The following is an 18,984-nucleotide window of genomic DNA, read 5'->3' as shown; positions in this document are numbered from 1 at the left end:
GATTCAGTTTGTAGACGAGTAAACTGAATCCTTTCTTATCTCTACCTCCTGGCTTCTTTCAAATCTCAGACAAAACCCCATCTTCTGAAAGAAGCCTTTCTTGATCCCCTCAATGCTAGGGAGTACCTTCTTTGATTACCTGAAATTTTTCCTATATCTATCTTGATGTATACAGTTAGTTGTATGTGACTGTCAGGCTCTGGGTTCCTTGAGAGTAAAGACTGTTTTTGTCTTTCTTCCCCCAGAGCTTAGCATACTGCCTGGCACATAATAGGCATTCGATAAATGCTGGATGAACAGACTTGACCTCTCATCTTCCCTGCTAGAGGTGACAGGCGCTGAAGTGGTTAAAGTAACTGGAGTCAGGCTGGCCAGGATCCCAATCCTACTACCTGTAGAGTGGCTCTGAGTCAGTTACTTAACATAATTCTGCAAGTCTGTTACCTCCTCAATAAAGCTGGCACAATAACAACACAATTGGAAGAGGATAGTAAGGTATCTGAAGGCTCTAAATCTGGCTGTCTGAAATGGTACCACTAAAAGACCTAAGTCAGCCAGGTTTTTGGATGAAGACAAAGCCAGTTTGGCTGTGTTGAGTTTGACGTGTTAGAAGGACATCTACTTGGAGATAACTAATATGCAGCTGAAAAATACACGTTTTGAACTTAAGAGAAAGGTTTCTAGGGCTAAATAAAGACTTACGGAATTTTTTGCATAGGGGAAAGTACATACTCCAAGACTGAAAGTTTTAAATGTACTCTTTTGATTTCATTTCATTGTCTATAAGTACGTCCTGGTTATTCTAAATCAGATCAGGTGTATCCAATTTAAATACCATGTAAATGTCAGCTATCTTTACTATTATTTCAAGGTGTACAATCATGACTTCTAATTCATCATCAGCTCTTCCTAATTTTGAATTTCTATCGACAGTACTGCTAGCAACTCTAGATTGAAAGCTTGGAATGTTCTGTAGTATGAAGGGGTTGGACTAGATAACCACTAATGTCCCTGCCAGGTCCAAATCTATGATTTTAGTGTTCTTTCCCTCCCTTGATCACTTATAGCTAATTCGTCCTGTTGACTCATTATGATGTCTCTCACATCTTTTGCTTCCTCCCATTTCTACTGCTACCATTCTGGTTTAGGCCCTCACCACCTCACCTACTGCTTTATCCTTCTAAGTGAGCTCCCTCTCTCCAGTACATATCTTTACTACTCCCATTTACGTGACACACAATCATCAGATTAATCTCAAAATGGAGTTGTGAACATGTTATTTCCCTGTTCAAAAACCTTTAATGGTTTTCTACTTCTTCAACAAAAAAAGTTCAAAATCTCCAGCCTTGCATTCAAGGGCCTCTGTAATCTTGTCCCCTAACTTCTCCCGTTTCATTTGCAATTAGGGTTCATTTGTCAACATGTAACCGTTGTTGTTTGTTCCTATTGTCGTCTGCTTGCTCCTATCGGAACACGCCATATTCATGCTTTTTTGCTTTTATGATTCACTCTCCTCAACATAATCTCAGTTCCATTCCACTTAACCAAATTCTAGCCATCACTCAAAGTTCTCTTCTTCGAAGCTTTCTTAAGCCAATCTAGCTGACAAAAATTTCATTCCTGTCTGAATGTACAGCTCTTGTCCATATGAGCCATCATCATTTATATTGTAATGACTTGTGCCACCTCATCTATGGTGGTCATGTTACTCAACTTATGATGGCATTTAGTTTTTCATGTTTATGTCTTGTTCTTTGAGGGAAGAAACTATGTCTTTGTCTTCCTGACAGCACCTAGCACAGTGATTCACATTTAGTAGTTCCTTCTATGTCTCTTTATTGACTGATATTCTTTTATTGGGCCAAATATTCACTTTATTATTGTTTATATAGTTGGTTTCTCCTATTTGGTATATCCATACACATAACTACTTTAACTTTCCCTTCATTAAACAATGAGTCCTTTGATGATATGGACTGAATTTCTCTTCACTGAAATAAGCATACAAATTGGACAGATTTATCAAAGTACATTAAGTAAAAGCAATATAACAGCTGTAGCACTAGCAACAGTGAAAGAGACGGGTGTATTTAACGTCTTCTTAAAATAGTTCTACTTTTATATGATTAGATAGTTTCTTAAGAATCCAATGTCTAATACTAATCCGTTTTCTTAAATGATATCATCATTTACTTCACAAGTTTTTCTCTCTCAATTAGTTGTTCAATTCACCCTTAAACTTAATATCCCTTGACCAACCTGGGGACTTTTTAAATCTGAGAAAAGAGCAATGTTTAAATTCTTAGCAACTAGTGAAAATTCTAGTCACATACTTATAATAATTCCTATCTGACCCTTTTTATAACAAAAAAGGGAACAGACTCTCATCATTTATAATGTAGCAAATTAAGTTGTGTTTATATTTTCTAATTAGACTTTTGTAACCTAGAGATAACCTACCATTCCTTTGTCCTGTAGGCACATCATTAACGTGCACACATCTCCTGTTGCTTGATGGTTCACCAACATCAGAGCTTCATCTTCTGAAATTGCTTTAATATCTTCACCCCACTCCATTACTGTAAGAATAAAAAGTTTCAAAGCTTTCATTTGAAGACTTTATGCTAAAAATCTTTAAGTAGTATGCATATGATATACCACAGATTAAATTATGGCATATCACTTTATTTGTATACCAAACAGATTAGAAAAGTTTTTTCTACAAAATTAGAAAACTGACATAACATTTTTTAAAGCCCAGAATATACATAAGGAAGGGCCTTTTACCAAAAACACAGGCATATATAAAATTAACTATTTTAATCTTAATGTAGCTATCTCCTCATTTCATGCAAATTTATGTCCCAGAATTTTGAATAGAACTGATATGGCAAGGCACTGTTTCACTTTTAAACCCTGAAGACTTGAATTTAAAGATTTTTCAAACTAATGTGTAATACATATTAAGTGACTGTTTCTAGGGACAAAATATACCATAGTTTAATTCTACTGGAAGCCATTTTAAATATATATACAAATTCTGAAAGAGCACTAAATTCCAAGGGCAATTAGAAGGAATGACACAGCCTTGACCAACAACTTTACCTCTTTCATCCCAAAAGTTTCCAACTAAGCCTATTAGAAATATATATTCTATTTGATAATGAAAGTCACCCGTTTTTTTTTTAAAAAAACATTACTATAAACAACTTTACTAAATTATAAAGTAGGGAGTAGTTATTTTGCAATATAACTGATAGGCAAATTTCAAACTGTACATTTGTACTGCTTTTCTGCAAAAGTCAAGAAGGAACAGAAATATGAAGAGAAAAGGAAAATTATCAAGTGACATGTTTTGATTTATAAAAATTCTTCCTTTAAAGCCCAATTAAATTTCACTTCTTATGTGAAGCTTAATAGCTGGAAGTAGTGTTTTACTCTTTTGGATGAATCAGCTGTCTATAACAGTCATGTGGTACACATGTATTGCTTTGCATTATTAGTTAATTTTCAAATATACAGACATTGTCTCAATTTTTCCTTATATTCCCCAAAGTAATGAGCATGAGGCTCCTCTCATTTTTTTATTCAAAATTGAAATTTATGCTAACTTTCAAAATTTCCTTAAATTTTTAAAAGGACAAAATAAGTAAAGGTATAAAAGGTTTCCCAACATTCCACTCAAGAATATATCAAAATAATGATAATATTAGCTCAAAACCAATAAATATTAAATAAATATAAATATGAGGATGGTTTTATGGTTTGCAAGTCAAAAAATATAAAACTAATATCTCTTCAGAGTGCTAAAAGATTTAGCTGTATGAAAAAAAAGGGGGGGGCAGCTAGGTAACTGAGTACATAGAGCTCCAGCACTGGAGTCAGGAGGACCTGAGTTCAAAACTGACCTCAGACACTTGGCACCAGCTGTGTGATCTTGGGCAAGTTACTTAACCCCAACTGCCTGACAACCCCCCAAAAAAAAAGATTTAGCTATATGTTAGAAGTTATCTTTCAAATATATGGAGCCACAAATTCCTCTCTCAAATTGGGAGATAATCAATCATTTGTTCGGGAAAATGTCTCCTCAAAAGGCTTTCCTAACTCAGTTTACAGCATGTTATTGGACAGTGTCATATGCTAAAGGAAATATAATGTCAAATATGTTTTCATTTGCTGCATTCCAACTAAATGGAATGAAAAGTAATGGGAAAAAAATCCTCTGATTTTCCTTCTAAATTAAAATCTCACGTGTTTTAGTCTGCAGCAAAAATCCAGGAGCCCTTTTCCTACTCACTCTACCTGTTATCTCTAACACTGCTTGTTTGTTTGTTTTTTAAGGCAGTTGGGGTTAAGTGACATGCCCAAGGTCACACAGCTAGAAAGTGTCAAGTGTTTGGTCTAAGGCCGAATTTGAACTCAGGTCCTCCTGACTTCAGGGCTGGTGCTCTATCTACTGCGCCATCCAGCTGCCCCTCTTATACAATTTTTAACAAATATTATTCAATACTATGTATATTTACAAATTTTCACATTTATTATACTACCTTGCCTCAATCCACTTTGGAACCTACTTTTTAGAATAGCTGGACAAGTTCACAGCTCTACTAATGGTGCATTAATATACTTGCTTTCCCACAGCCCCCTTATCATTTGTCATTTTCCTTTTTCCGCCAACTTTGCCAATCTGATAGATGTGAGTGGAACTTCAAAGTTGTTTTAATTTGTATTTCTTTAATTACTAGTGATTCAGTGCATTATTTCATATGGCTATTGATCGCTTGGATTTCTTCCTCTGAAAGTTGCCTATTCATATTCTTTGGCCATTTATCAAGAAAGGAACAGCTCATTCTTATAAATTTGACTCCATTCCCTATATATCTTAGAAATGAATCCTTTATTAGGGAAACTTACTGCAGAGATTCCCCCCCCCTTTACCTGCTTCTCTTCTACTTTTAGCTGCATTAGTTTTGTTTATGTAAAAATTTTTAATTTTATGTAATCAACACTGTCCCCTTTACATTCTGTGTTCTTCTCTATCTCTTGTTTGGTTGTGAACTTTTCCCCACTCATAGATCTAACAAGTAATAATTTCATGGCTCCTCTGCCATGTTTATGATGCTACTTACCCTTTGTGTTTAACTCATGTACCCATTTTACTAACTACCAAACACCCTGCTTTCTCCAGTGAACTTAACACAATGGGACTTGAAAAACAGGTTATTTTCAAAAAAAGACTGAGAATCTTCTAGCACTGTCTCAAGTTTATTGATCTCCAAAATGTCCACTGTACAAAAGCAATATAACATATAAATATTAACTTAATATTTTACACTTCAGTAAGATGCCTGGACAAAAAAAATATGTATCAGTAGCCAAACATTTGAAGAATTTAAATAAAATTTTGTTAATTCAGCTGAACAACAAAAATTATTCTAATAGTCTACTTTTTTTTTCATTTCACAAAATCCCCTGTTTTTCAACCACAGGCAATTGACATAAAATTTCTCATAACATAAACAAAAAAATTAATCTATTTTTATTCAATTATTTGCCTCTGACATATACTGGTTGAGTGACCTTGGGAAAATCACTTAGTACCCCCAGGCAATTCCCTATGACGAGAAATTGCTGATAAGCTGGCTGATCTGCATTGATGAAGAGATGTTTCCACTCCACAAATTCCCCCACAATGATGAAATCATAGATCTATCATTAGCAACTCAAATACTCAACACTCTTCTCATTCAACTCCACCCTTATAACCCCATCAAGCAAAGGTTACTTTTAAAACCATAAATAAATTTTCAAATTTTGGAGTATGGGTTTTATTCACTAAAATGAAAATGTACCAAAGAAATGCATATCACAAAATAATCTTTAAGTATCAAGATAATAAAACATTTTACAAAGGGGAAAATCAACATAAATCCAATTCTACTAAGTCTACTCTTCCTTTTATAAAAGGTTGGCCTATGAAATAGTAACCCTTAGAGTAGTAATTTAAACTAAGCATTCTTATCTCTATGTTCTATAAAACTTACTCAGTTTCTTTAAAATTCTTACAAAGACCTTGAAGTCCATTTGCTTAGGCGGCTAATGATAAAACAGTCATCTGTTTGTAGAAGGCCTTCAGCCTGGCCAATCTTCCCAAGCTAAAGGTAAGGAGCCATATGTTAAGGGGAGGGAAAGATAAAGGTAGGAAAGCTTATGCTATCATACTATACTGTACTTCCTCAACAAACTAAAAACAGCTTAGGCTTAGATCATGTGACAACAGAACAAGACTTCTGCTATTTGGGGGTAGAACTATAGTTTGTAGTTGCGATATAGATCAACCAAAGAAACATAATCTTTCATCTTCTCCATTCACCAAAGTGTGTCAGAATTGTCACTGCTGAGTTTAAATTTCCTAGAATAGGTCATTTTTATAAATGCTTAACATAATAGGCAGGGTTAAAAAGTAAATTTAAAAGTTCCCACTGGGTTTTAATTAGAAAATGTTCTACAATTAGTAGTAATAATAGTGACACATTTAGCTAATATTTTTAAATTTACAAAATGTTTGTCTCACAATACTCTAAAGCAGGCAGTATTAAGTATTATCCCCATTTCACAAATAAAGAAACAGACTCAGAAGGAGATGAAATGATTTGACCAAGATTACACACCAGTTAAGTGCAAGGAAGCTGGGCCTCAAAGCCATAGCTCCTGACCAAGAACCCTGAGGTTTCCACTACACTACACAAAGGATACACAGTTTAAATGAGTGGTTTTCAGACTCTTCCACAGAAACCTCAGGACCCCATGAGGCAGAGTTGATATCAACGTGTGCCTAAAGGCAGTGATATCATTTTATGGAACCCTCAGTCATTTCATCATGCAGTGCTTGTGGTGCTGTGCTCTATGAGCAAAACGGAAAATTGAACTTGCTCAAAAGAAACATGACATGGGCAAATTTGTAGACTCCACTCCAAATGTCCATGTGGATTACATGTGCCTGACTTGTGGTAGAGCATTCTGAGCTCGTATTGGTCTGATCAGCCCGTCAGACACACTGTAACCTGACTCTAACATAATGATGTCCTTTTGACCCTCTTGGAGAATGAAGGACAACAACCAACCAGCTCATGGCAGTGATAAATCAATAGAAATCTGTACCACCAAATAATCTGTAGGTGGCAAGATACTCAAACATTAGTCAAAGATTACCAGGAAGATAACTGAAACTTATATACCAACAACTGCAGCTAAGGAACAAAGAAAAATTCTACAAAGAACTAGACAAGATCTTCCAAATCAAGTCAATGTAAACTCTGATATTTGGTGACTTTCCTGCAAAGGTGAAGAGATGAAGAAGGATGGCAAGAAAATGTGGGTCAGGTTTAAGAAATGAAAGATTTTTATAAGGCACTGGTCTCCAAAACTCTGTGATCAGACACCCTTATCAGTAAAACATTCTTGAATGCATACTTCCAACATATGTACATTTATACATACTACTATACTAATTATGTAATTATAAAGCATAAAAAAGTGAAATTTTAGAAAGATCAACATGAAGAATATTTAATGCTCATATAGTAGTTCAGTAGAGAACTACCGAAATTTATTGAGTAAAAAGATTGACATGGTCAGATCTGCACTTTAGGAAAACCTTTTGGCAGTTGTTTGGAGAACAGATTAGAAAGACTTGAGATAAGAATGGTGATTGAAAGACTTAATAGTCAGGCAAGGGGTCATATGACAGTAGTGAGCAAAAAAAAAAGGAGAAATGCAAAAAAATGTTAAGAAAGGAGAAATTACAAGATTAGCAACTGACTAGATATTTAGGGTGAGCAAGAGGAGAGCAAGAGGAGGGAGAATATGATGCTAGGGTTGTAAACCAGGGCAAATGGAAAGATGGAAGCCCAGAACAGAAATTGGAAAGTCTGGAAGAAAAGATAACATAATGAGATCTGACATGCAAGTCACAACCATGGTCATCTTGTAAGAAACATTGTCCTACCAAAAATGAAAAGGGAGGAGGGGTATCTTACTGGTCACCTTCCCAGACCACAGAGCTTATTGACTCAGGGCTACTTGTCACTGTCAACAGGTGAACTAGAGAATGAGAATGGTACTTTTCTGATAGTACCGGCCAAAGCCTAGCTCAGAAGGGAAGAGGCTTGGGAGCTTGCACAGCAGACAGATGGGGCAGAGTGGGTGTGTTGGGAAATAAATGCAGTGTGTAGGAAATAAATCCTAAGATCAGTTATCATATATCCTTTGGTGTTAAGCCATGACCCTACCCCCAGGGGGCCCTGGACTCCAACGTGGAGGAGAACACTGCTGCAGACTACTCAGAAAACCCAATTCTATCAGTCATGAATAATTTCTTCCAGAAGAGAATGAGGAGGAACTCACATGGAAACCAATGAATAACTGTCATAAAACCCAAAGTTGATGACATCCTAGTAGAGAGGAAATGATTGTTTACTGATGTAGGCATCTTACCATTATTAACTACAGGCAGTCAGACCATCTACTAGTTAGAACAAAGTTCAAAATCAACATCAATTTAGAAGAAATACTAAGAAAATGACACTGCAAACAACTGCAGTAGTTCCAATCTGACATATTCAAACAATCCATTATTACCAAAAACAAAATGGAAAAAAAGTGAAGGTATCAACCATGATTACCATTACTTCCTATGAAATTTTAACAGCTACAAAACTGCTTTGGCCAGCAAACACTTCACCTGAGGGGAGAGAAATAAAAGCCAAAGGTTGCATTTGAATCAAATTATATTTGTAAAACACTACAGAGGACAGTAACAAAAGAATACAAGTATTATCACAACGTCTGAATTTTTATTTGGGTAGGTGGTCTCAATCCCACTCACACTGAAAAGCAAAAAACCAATTAATACTCACAGATGGATCTGGCAGAAAAAAGAAAAGGAAACTGGAACAAATTTATCAAAGTTTCTATCAATATGTATGTTCATGAATGGTAAGGGAAATACAACATTTGTACTCTAACATGCTTAATGAGTAGAAATGGCAGTTAAGATGACAGAAAGTGCCGCTGGACAAAACCAAGTGTATACTGTGGCAATTCAAGCGTGAGGCAATATCATCTCCTTTTACCTTTTCAAAAAATATTTTATTTTTATTTTTTCCCAATTACATGTAAAAACAAATTTTAACATTCTTTTTAAAAATAATTTTTGGGTTCCAAATTCACTCTCGTCCCTCACCTTCTTCTCCTTCAGACAACAAGCCCTTTGATACAAATTATACACGTGTAGTTCATACAAAACGTATTTCCATATTAGCAATGTTGCAAAAGAGAACGCAGACCATCCCCTCACTTCCCCCCAAAAAAAACAACCAAGAAAAATAAAGTTTAAAAAAGTATGCTTCAATCTACATTCAGCCTCCACCATTTCTTTCTCTGAAGAGATGGATAGCAATTTTTATCATGAGAGCTTTGGAACTGTCTTAGATCACTGTACTGATGAGAATAGCTAAGTCATTTATATTGTACCTAAGAGTTGTTTGAATTTTCATTTCTTTAATCAGTAGTGATTTAGAGCATTTTTTGTTTTGTTTTGGTTTGGGTTTTTTTAGGCTATTGAGGTTAAGTGACTTGCCCAGGGTCACACAACTAGCACATGTCAAGTGTTTGGTCTGAGGCCAGATTTGAACTCAGAAACTCCTGACTCCAGGGCTGGTGCTCAATCCACTGTGCCATCTAGCTGCCCCTGATTTAAAGCATTTTTTCAAAAGACTATAGATAGCTTTGATCTTTTTCATCTGAAAAGTGCCTGTTCATATCCTTTGACTATTTATCAATTGTGGAATGATTTGTATTCTTATAAATTTGAACATTCCTTCCCCCAGCATACTACCCTATGGCTCCTTACTGTCATCGTACAATGTTGCTATTACTAGGTACAATGTTCTGGTTCTGCTCATTTCACTTTGCGTCAGTTCATGTAAGCCCTTCCAGATTGTTCTGAGAGCATCCTGGCTCATCATTTCTTATAGCACAATAGTAATCCATCATAATCTATAACACAACTTGTTCAACCATTCCTCAATTAATGGACATCCCTCAATATCCAATTCTTTGTTGCCACTAACAGAGCTGCCATAACCATTTTTGTACATATAAGTCCTTTTGCTTTTTTATTTTTTATCTCTTTGGGACAAGGACCTTTTTAATGGTGTTACTGGATCAAAGGGTTTTATAGTCCTTTGGGTATAGTTCCAAATTGCTCTCCAGAATGGTTAAATCAGTTCATAATTATATTAGTGTCTCAATTTTCTCACATCTCCAACATTTGTCATTTTCCTTTTCTGTCATATTAGCTAATCTTATAGGTATGGGGTGGTACCTAAGAGTTGTTTTAATTTGCATTTCTCTAATCATGAGTGATTTAGAGCATTTTTTCATATGACTATAGATGGCTTTGATTTCTTCATCTGAAAACAGTCTGTTCATAATCTTTGACCATTGATCAACTGGAGAATGACTTGTATTCTTATAAATTTGACTCAGTTCTCTATATATTTTAGAAATGAGGCCCTTATCAGAAACACTTGCTGTAAAAATTGTTTCCCATCTTTCTACTTTCCTTCTAATCTTGGTTGCAAAATCACTCAAACCCAAAGATCCAAAGGTTTGTAGTACGAATTCACTATTTAACAAAAATTGCTGGGATGCAAAATCACGCAAAATATAGTTTCATAGTAGCCATGTTGCAAAAAGGGGGAAAAAAAGAGCAAGAAAAATAAAGCTCAAAAAATTATACTTCAATCTATACTCAAAGTTTATCAGTTTTCTTTCTGGAGGTGGGTAGCATTTTTGATCATAAGTCCTTCAGAATTGTCTTGAATCATTGCATTGATTAGAGTAGCTAAGTCTTTCACAGTCGATCATTGTTACAATGCTGATATTACTGTGTACTATGTTCTCCTGACCCTGCTCAATTCACTTTGCATCAGTTTATATAAGTCTTCCCAGCTTTTTCTGAAAACATCCCGCTTATCATTTCTGATAGTACAAAGAGTATTCCATCACAATCATATGCCCAGCCATTCCCCAACTGATGAGTATCTGCTCAATTTTCAATTCTTTGCTACCACAATAAAAAGAGCTGCTATAAATATTTTTGCACATATAGGGCCATTTGCTTTTTCTTTGATCTCTTTGGAATACCAACCTAGTAACTGTTTTGGTGGATCAAAGGACATGCAGTTTTATAGCCCTTTGGGAATAGCTCCAAATGCTCTAGAATTTCTCTAGAATGGTTGAACCAGTTTATCATAACCGTTGACCATTTATCAATTGGAGAATGGCTCTTATTTTTATAATGTTGCCTCAGTTCCTTATATATTTGAGAAACAAGACCTTTATCAGACAAATAATGTAAACTTCTCCCCCCCTCATTTCCTACTTTCCTTCAAATTTTGGCTGTGTGGTTTTGTTTGTGCAAAACCTTTTAAAATTTAGTGTAATCAAAATTCTCCATTTTGCTTCTTGTGATCCTCTCTATCTCTTGTTTGATCATACATTTTTTCTTTTTCCATAGATAAAATTTTCCATGCTTTCCTAATTTGTCGATATCACCCTTTTATATCATTTTGACCTTATCTTGATATAGGATGTGAGATATTGGTCTACACCTAGTTTCTGCCCAGAAATTGTTGTTAAATAGTGAATTCTTGCCCCCAAAGCTTGGATCTTTGGGTTTATTAAACACTAGATTAACTATGGTTATTTACTACTGTGTATTATATACCTAATCTATTCTACTGATCCACCAATCTATTTCTTAGTACTAGATTGTTTTGATGATTACTGCTTTGTAATATGGATTGAAATCGGGTACTGTTCAGCCACCTCCCTTTACATTTTATTTTCACTGATTTCCTTTATATTCTTAACCTTTTTCTTCTTCCAGATGAATCTGTTACTATTTTTTCTGGCTTCATAAAATCATTTATTGATACCTTGATAAGTATGGCAGAAATAAGTAAACTAATTTAGATAGAATGGTCATTTTCATTATATTGGCTCAGCCTACCCATGAGCAATTAACATTTCTCTAGATGTTTAGATATGTCTTTATTTGTGTGAAAAGTGTTTTGTAACTGTGTTCATATAGTTCTTGGGTTTATTTTGACAGGTAGAACCCTGAGTATTTTATATTGTCTACAGTTATTTTAAATGGAATTTCTCTATCTCTTATGCTGGACTTAGTTGGTAACATAGAAATACTGATGATTTTTGTGGATTTGTTTTATATCCTGCAACTTTGCTAAAATTGTTTCATCTAGTTTTTTTAGTTTCTCTAAGTATAACATCACATCCTCAGCAAAGGGTGATAGTTTTGTTTCCTTGTTGCCTATTCTTATATCTTCAATTTCTTCTTCTTGTCTTATTGCTATAGGCAGCATTTCTAGCACAATACTGAATTAATAGTGGTGATAACAGACATCCTTGCTTCATCTCAGATCTTACTGGGAAGGCTTCTAGTTTATCCCCATTAAAGATAATGCTTACTCTCTTAGTTTTAGATTAAATGCTACTTTTTTTTTACTACTAACAATTTTAAAGAAAGATCCACTTATTCCTATGCTTTCTAGTATTTAATAGGAATAAGTTGTATTTTGTCAAAAAGCTTTTTCTGTACCTATTGAGATAATCATATGATTTTAGTTGATATTTGTTGACATGATCGTTTATGTTTCTAGTTTACTTTCTTCCTTTTAAAAAATGTTTTTTATTTCTTCCCCAATGACATGTTAAAACAAATTTTTTAATTTTTTAAAATATTTTTTGAGTTCCAAATTCCAACCCTTTCTCCTTCCCACTCCTCTTCCCTGAGACAGTAAGCAATCCAATATAGGTTATACATGTGCAATCATGCAAAACATTTCCATATTAGTCATTTTGTACAAGAAGACTCGAATAAAAGGAAAAAAGTGAAAAATAGCATACGTCAGTCTGTATTCAAACAAAATCAGTTCTTTCTCTGGAGGCAGGTAGTGTGCTTCAGCATTAGTCCTTTGGGATTGTCTTGGATTACTGCATTGCTGAGCACAGTTAAGTCATTCACAGTTCTTCATCGACCAATATTGCTATTATTGTGTACAACGTTCTCCTGGTTTTGCTCATTTTGTTTTGCATCAGTTCACGTAAGTCTTTTCAGGTTTTGCTAAAATTATCCTTCTTGTTATTTCTTATAGCACAATAATATTCCATCACAACCATATACCACAGCTTGTTTCAGCCATTCCCCAATTGATGGGTATCCCTTCAATTTCCAATTCTTAGCCACCACAAAAAGAGCTTCTATAAATATTTTTGTACAAACAGGTCCTTATCCCTCCCCCTCCTTTTTTTTATGTCTTTGGTTTATAGACCCAATAACAGCATTGCTGGATCAAAGGGTACAGGTATGCACAGTTTTATAAGCCCTTTGGGCATAGTCCCAAATTATTCTCCAGAATGGATGGATCAGTTCACAGCCACACATTAACAATGCATTAGTGTCCCCGTTTTCCCATATCCCCTCCAACATCCATCATTTTCCTTTTTAGTCATATTAGCTAATCTGAGAGGTGTGAGGTAGTACCTCAGAGTTGTTTTAATTTGCATTTTTCTAATCAAATGCGATTTTGAGGATTTTTCATATGACTTTACTAAGCTTTGATTTATTTGAAAACTGCCTATTCATATCCTTTGACCATTTATCAATTGGAGAATGACTTGTATTCTTATAAATTTGACTCCATTCTCTATATATTTGAAAAATGAGGCCTTTGTCAGAGTATTTATTGTAAAGAAATTTTCCCAGTCTTCTGGTTTCCTTTTAATTTTGGTTGCATTGGTTTTGTGATGCCCTCTATATTTTCTTTGGTCCTAAATTTTCCCCTTATGTGTAGATCTGACAAAAAAACTAATTTACTTAGGGTATTATGGTATTTATGGTATTTATATTTAAATCATGTATCCATTTTGACCTTACCTTGGTAAACAGTGTGAAATGCTGTTTTCTGCCATACTGTTTTCCAGTTTTCCTGGCAGTTTGTCAAATAACGAATTTTTCTTGCAAAAGCTTAGATCTTTGGGTTTATCATATACGAGATTACTATGGTCCTTTACTATAATGTAATGTGTACCTAATCTATTCCACTGATCCACCATTCTATTTCTTAGCCAGTACAATTGTTTTGATAAACACTGCTTCATAATACAGTTTGAGATCTATTATGCCTAGACCACCTTCCTTAATTTGTTTTCATTGATTCCCTTGATATCCTTGAACTTTTGTTCTTCCAGATGAATTTTGTTATTATTTTTCTAGCTCTATAAAATAATTTTTGATAGTTTGGCATGGCACTGAATAACTATGTTAATTTAGGTAGAACTGTCATTTTTATTATATTGGCTTGGGCTACCTATAAGCATTTAATATTTTTCCAATTGTTTAGCTCTGACTTTGTGTAAAAAGTGTTTTGTAGTTGTGTTCATATAGTTCCTGGGTTTGTCTTGGCATTCAGACACCCAAATACTTTACATAGTCTATAGTTATTTTAAGTGAAATTTCTCTTTCGAACTCTTGCTGCTGGACTTTGTTGGTAATATATAGAAATGCCGATGATTTATGTGGGTTTATTTTGTATCCTGCAACTCTGCTAAGGTTGTTAATTATTTTAAGTAGCTTTTCAGCTGATTCTCCAGGATTCTCTAAGTATCATATCATATCATCTGAAAACAGTGAGTTTTCCTAATATTGAACCAGCCCTGCATTTCTGGTATAAATCTTACCTGGTCATTTATGATCTATGTGACATATTGCTGTAACTTCTCTGCTAGTATTTTATCTAAAAATTTTGCATCAATATTCATTAGGGAAATTGGTCTATAGCTTTCTTTCTGGATTTACTCTTTCTGCTTTAGTTACTAAAACCATATCTGTGTTATAGAAGGGACTTGGTAGGACTTCTTTGCCTATTTTTCCAAATAGTTTATATAGTATTGAAATTAATTGTTTTTTAAATATTTGTTAGAATTCACTTTTGGGAGCAGCTAGGTGGTGCAGTGCCTAGAGCACCAGTCCTGGAGTCAAATCTGGCCTCAGACACTTGACACTTAACTAGCTGTGTGACCTTGGGCAAGTCACTTAACCCCAATGACTAAATAGAGCAAAATAAAGTCTTAAAGGACTTTAAGACTTCCAACACAGGTGCCCTCATGACTATGTTAAGATCATATAAGATTACTTGATAAGTTCACCCTTTCATAATGTCAAACAAGGCTTAAAACAAATACATGCTTGCCAAAAGTATTAATTACTATCATAGAAGGTATCTTGTATGAACTCCAAATGGAAAAGGGTGATTCCCTATAGACAACATCTTCCAGACACTCTTGTTTGTGGAAAATATGCTAACTGCATCAACCATCTTCCCTGCAAAACTACAGTACTCTCCTGGTATTACTATATAATTGCATGCTTAAGAATCCCACAAACTCTGAAGAATACTAACTATAAGTGACTTACAGGGCTATGGAGAGTACAAGTAGAGGACATGATACCTGCAAAGCATAAGCAGTATCATTTAGGAAATAAATGATTAGAAAAAGAGGTAAGCCAGATGTGTGGTGAGAGCAAGGGTCAATAGATAGTCCAAGTGTTTCACCAGCACCCACAAAGTATAAAAATAACTACAAGCAGGCCCGAAATTACCCAGGAAGAGAAGGCAGAGACAAAAGAAATCTTCTCCAATGTAGGAAGAGTACACATTAATCAGACAATAGACCCACTAAAGCAGAAGTCTGTTCTATCATAGCAGATCCCCTCCACAACTATATATAAGGAATTAGGGTCCTATGAAGATACACACATACATATGTACATACATACATACATACACATACACATAAAAAGGATATCCTATCTCAAAATATTTGAAGGACATTTCTCTAAGTCATTGATTTATGTATGATCAGTGTTGAAGCTGGCAGGCAAATTACTAATAAAGACATTATTTGGAGAAAAACTGAGCAGATTGGCAAAAAGCAGATGTTACCCTTCTTCCATACTTTTTCCTTATTCTTTCTACCAACAAACCTGAGTGTTTTATATTATATACCACAAGTCTAAAATATAAGCAATCAATCCATATTTCTATTTGTGTTCAATCTGAGGAGAAATGTGAGCAAAAAGGGGCAAATACTTTATAATAATCAAAATGTGGTTGTATAACAAATAAAAATGAACAAATATCCACTGTCTGCTATGTGCTTAGTACAATATTATTGAAGTATGTGGGGTTTTTGTTTAAAAATCTGTTCTCTTGTTAAGGTGGCACTGACAATTATAGCCAATAATTGTGCTTCCTTAAAATAAGCACAAGATATAACCTTGCTAAAAAAGGGGGTGGGGCTTTGACTAATAACAAAGTTAAAATGCAACGGCAATCTTTGAATAAGTCAGGCTTTATTAACTACATATGCAAGGTTATAATAAAGTTTCTGCATAAAAGGTACAACTATCAGTCAAGAAGATATAACCACGATCTTCCTTATGTTTTGCTATTTGGGTGGGGAGTGAGGTGGGGACAGGGGTCAGGGCTAGAACCTGAGGTTTCCCAAGTGTCTGGTCTGTCTCCCAGTGAGAAAACTCTTTATATCAATGCAACTGTTCTGGAACTTATTGTCTTAATACTTAGAGTATTTCCAAGGACACTGAGAAGTTTAATGACTTGCCCATAGTCACTGATTCAATATACTTATCAGAAGTAGGACTTGAAACCAGGTCATCTTGACTTCCAGGTCAATTCTCTATCTATGCTAATTTTTTAAGATTTATTTTTAAATTAAATAGTTTATTCTCTATTTAAACCTAAAAAAATGAACACTTCCATATACACAGAACACAAAAATGGACTGTATATGAAACAATCTCAGTTTTATACCATTTTTACACCACTTTTTAAAAATGATATAAATTCCACATTAATTTCAAAACTGTGTTTCCTTCTAAATGCCTTTCTGTTCTCTTTTGTATATTTTTGTACATTTGAACAGTGTATATTTTTAAAAATGCTTCAATTGCCTTCTTTTTAACATTACCACTGCAATATTATATAAAGTGTTCTCCTGGTTCTGTTTATTTCATTTTGGACCTGTTCATTGTGTTACAATAATATTCTTTTTACATTCACATAACACAATTCCTTCAGCTACTCCCTGGGGATACACATCCACTTAAATTCTTGTTTTTTGCTTGTCTTATCTCCCACCTCTTTAATCTGCCTCCTTTTCAGCATCAGGAAGTTAGTTTTGCTTGCAGATATTCCTTCTCTATGTTATCCTTCCTCTTAACCCCACCCCCTCTTCCTATTCCCACTTGTTTCCTTTTTGAGTTGGATATATTATTATGCCAAAACGTGTGTGTGTGTGTGTGTGTGTGTGTGTGTGTGTGTGTTTTCAATCCTTTGTATATTCTAAATATGAGTGAGGTTCATCTAATGCCCCACTCCATATTGTATATTCTCTCCACACACCTTAATTATAAGCAATAGTAAATTAGAGGAAATAGTAAATAAGCAAATAATAAATAGTAAAAATTATAAGCAATAGTAAAAAAAAAAAAAGCAAATAGTAAAGAAGCACTCCCTTCTTCCTCCTTTTCTTTATTAACATTGTCTTTTTACCTTCCCAATTACAGACCTATCTGTTCAAGAACATTCATACCTGCTTTATATGTGATGGCAAAAAGGCTAAAATCCAAAAACTGGAAAATCTCTGAATAGATTGGTATATAAACAGAGTATATTAAATTAGATTATAGTTATCCCTTCCACATTTAGACTTTCCCCACCATAGTTCTGATATATTATGGGATGGTATAAGAAATTAAATTGGAATTTTGGGGGAGTTTTGCAGAAGCCACAGACAACAACTAGCAAATGGCACAGATCCTATGACCAAATACTTAACCCAAATTTTACAATAAGGTACTGTAAACACTAGATAAAAGAAAAAGAACAAATTCAAATTTCGTCTATGGTATGGAGGGCCAAAAAATTTTGCTTAGATTTTCCACGTTGTGGAGGCGCTGCGCCCCTAACCCTTGTAATATGGAAAGGATAACTGTATATTTAAAACAAGTAATACAAAAAATTAAAAGACTTTTGCAAAATGATGCAAAGTAACATCAGCAGAACGTGAAGTTTAGACGCAATGACTACAACTATATGTGAAGTTCTATGATTTTGTGGTTCCCATTATCTTAACTCCTAGCACCAAGGCAGACTCTTAGATCTTAACTGTTAGCACCAATGCAATCCATCTTTGACTTAGTAGATAAATTCTCTGAAACCAACACTGAAAGACAACTTTGGAAACCCAAAATCAAAACAATCTCAGCCCAACACTACCCCTACTCATCACCCTTTCCAGAGATCGAGATGACAATGCCAAGACCTGAACACCAACAACCCCAGCCCAACCACAGCCTAGTCAGAGTCCCACCTCCAGGTGTCAATGCGTAGGAAACACAAGACTTGTAAAGGACTCCTCCTTTACACACCGGAGGTGTGCTAGCTTGTCTCTTGATCAGATCCTAATAAGAACTTCCCCATCCCAATGATTATGGGCTCACCAGATCCCCTTCCCACACTCTCCCCTCTTCCCAGCTCCTAAGGTGGACATGACTGCTCTTTCCGGTAAAGAATCAAAATAAGCATTTTCCTTTGTTTTTCATGGCTATTAAAAATAAGAAAATATCTAAATAAAACATAAATATAACTCTGAAAGTAACCAAGTCAAACTACTACAATTACATTTTTAAATACCAAAGAACAAACAAATACTGTTGTTATTACAACTTAGAGGAAAAAGAAACAAGTAAATAAAACTAAAAGCTTTAGAGGAACTATTCTATCATGTAACTTTTTCCTGAAGTATTCTTGC

The 18,984-nt window shown here is 34.7% G+C and overlaps 1 protein-coding gene across 2 annotated transcripts in view; it reads right to left on the bottom strand.

Moving 5' to 3' along the window:
* Positions 1 to 18,984, bottom strand: part of LPGAT1 (lysophosphatidylglycerol acyltransferase 1) — a 124,239-nt gene that overhangs the window by 74,885 nt on the left and 30,370 nt on the right. For both annotated transcript variants that reach the window (XM_021007849.2, XM_021007848.2), the window contains exon 4: positions 2,461 to 2,579. In XM_021007849.2, coding sequence (XP_020863508.1) covers positions 2,461 to 2,579 — 119 coding nt within the window. The remainder of the gene's footprint in view (positions 1 to 2,460; positions 2,580 to 18,984) is intronic.

The sequence above is a fragment of the Phascolarctos cinereus genome, unplaced genomic scaffold, assembly GCF_003287225.1.
Source record: "Phascolarctos cinereus isolate Bilbo 61053 unplaced genomic scaffold, phaCin_HiC Scaffold_5;HRSCAF=322, whole genome shotgun sequence".
Lineage (NCBI taxonomy): Eukaryota > Metazoa > Chordata > Mammalia > Diprotodontia > Phascolarctidae > Phascolarctos > Phascolarctos cinereus.
This window is presented reverse-complemented; position numbering and strand designations above follow the sequence as displayed.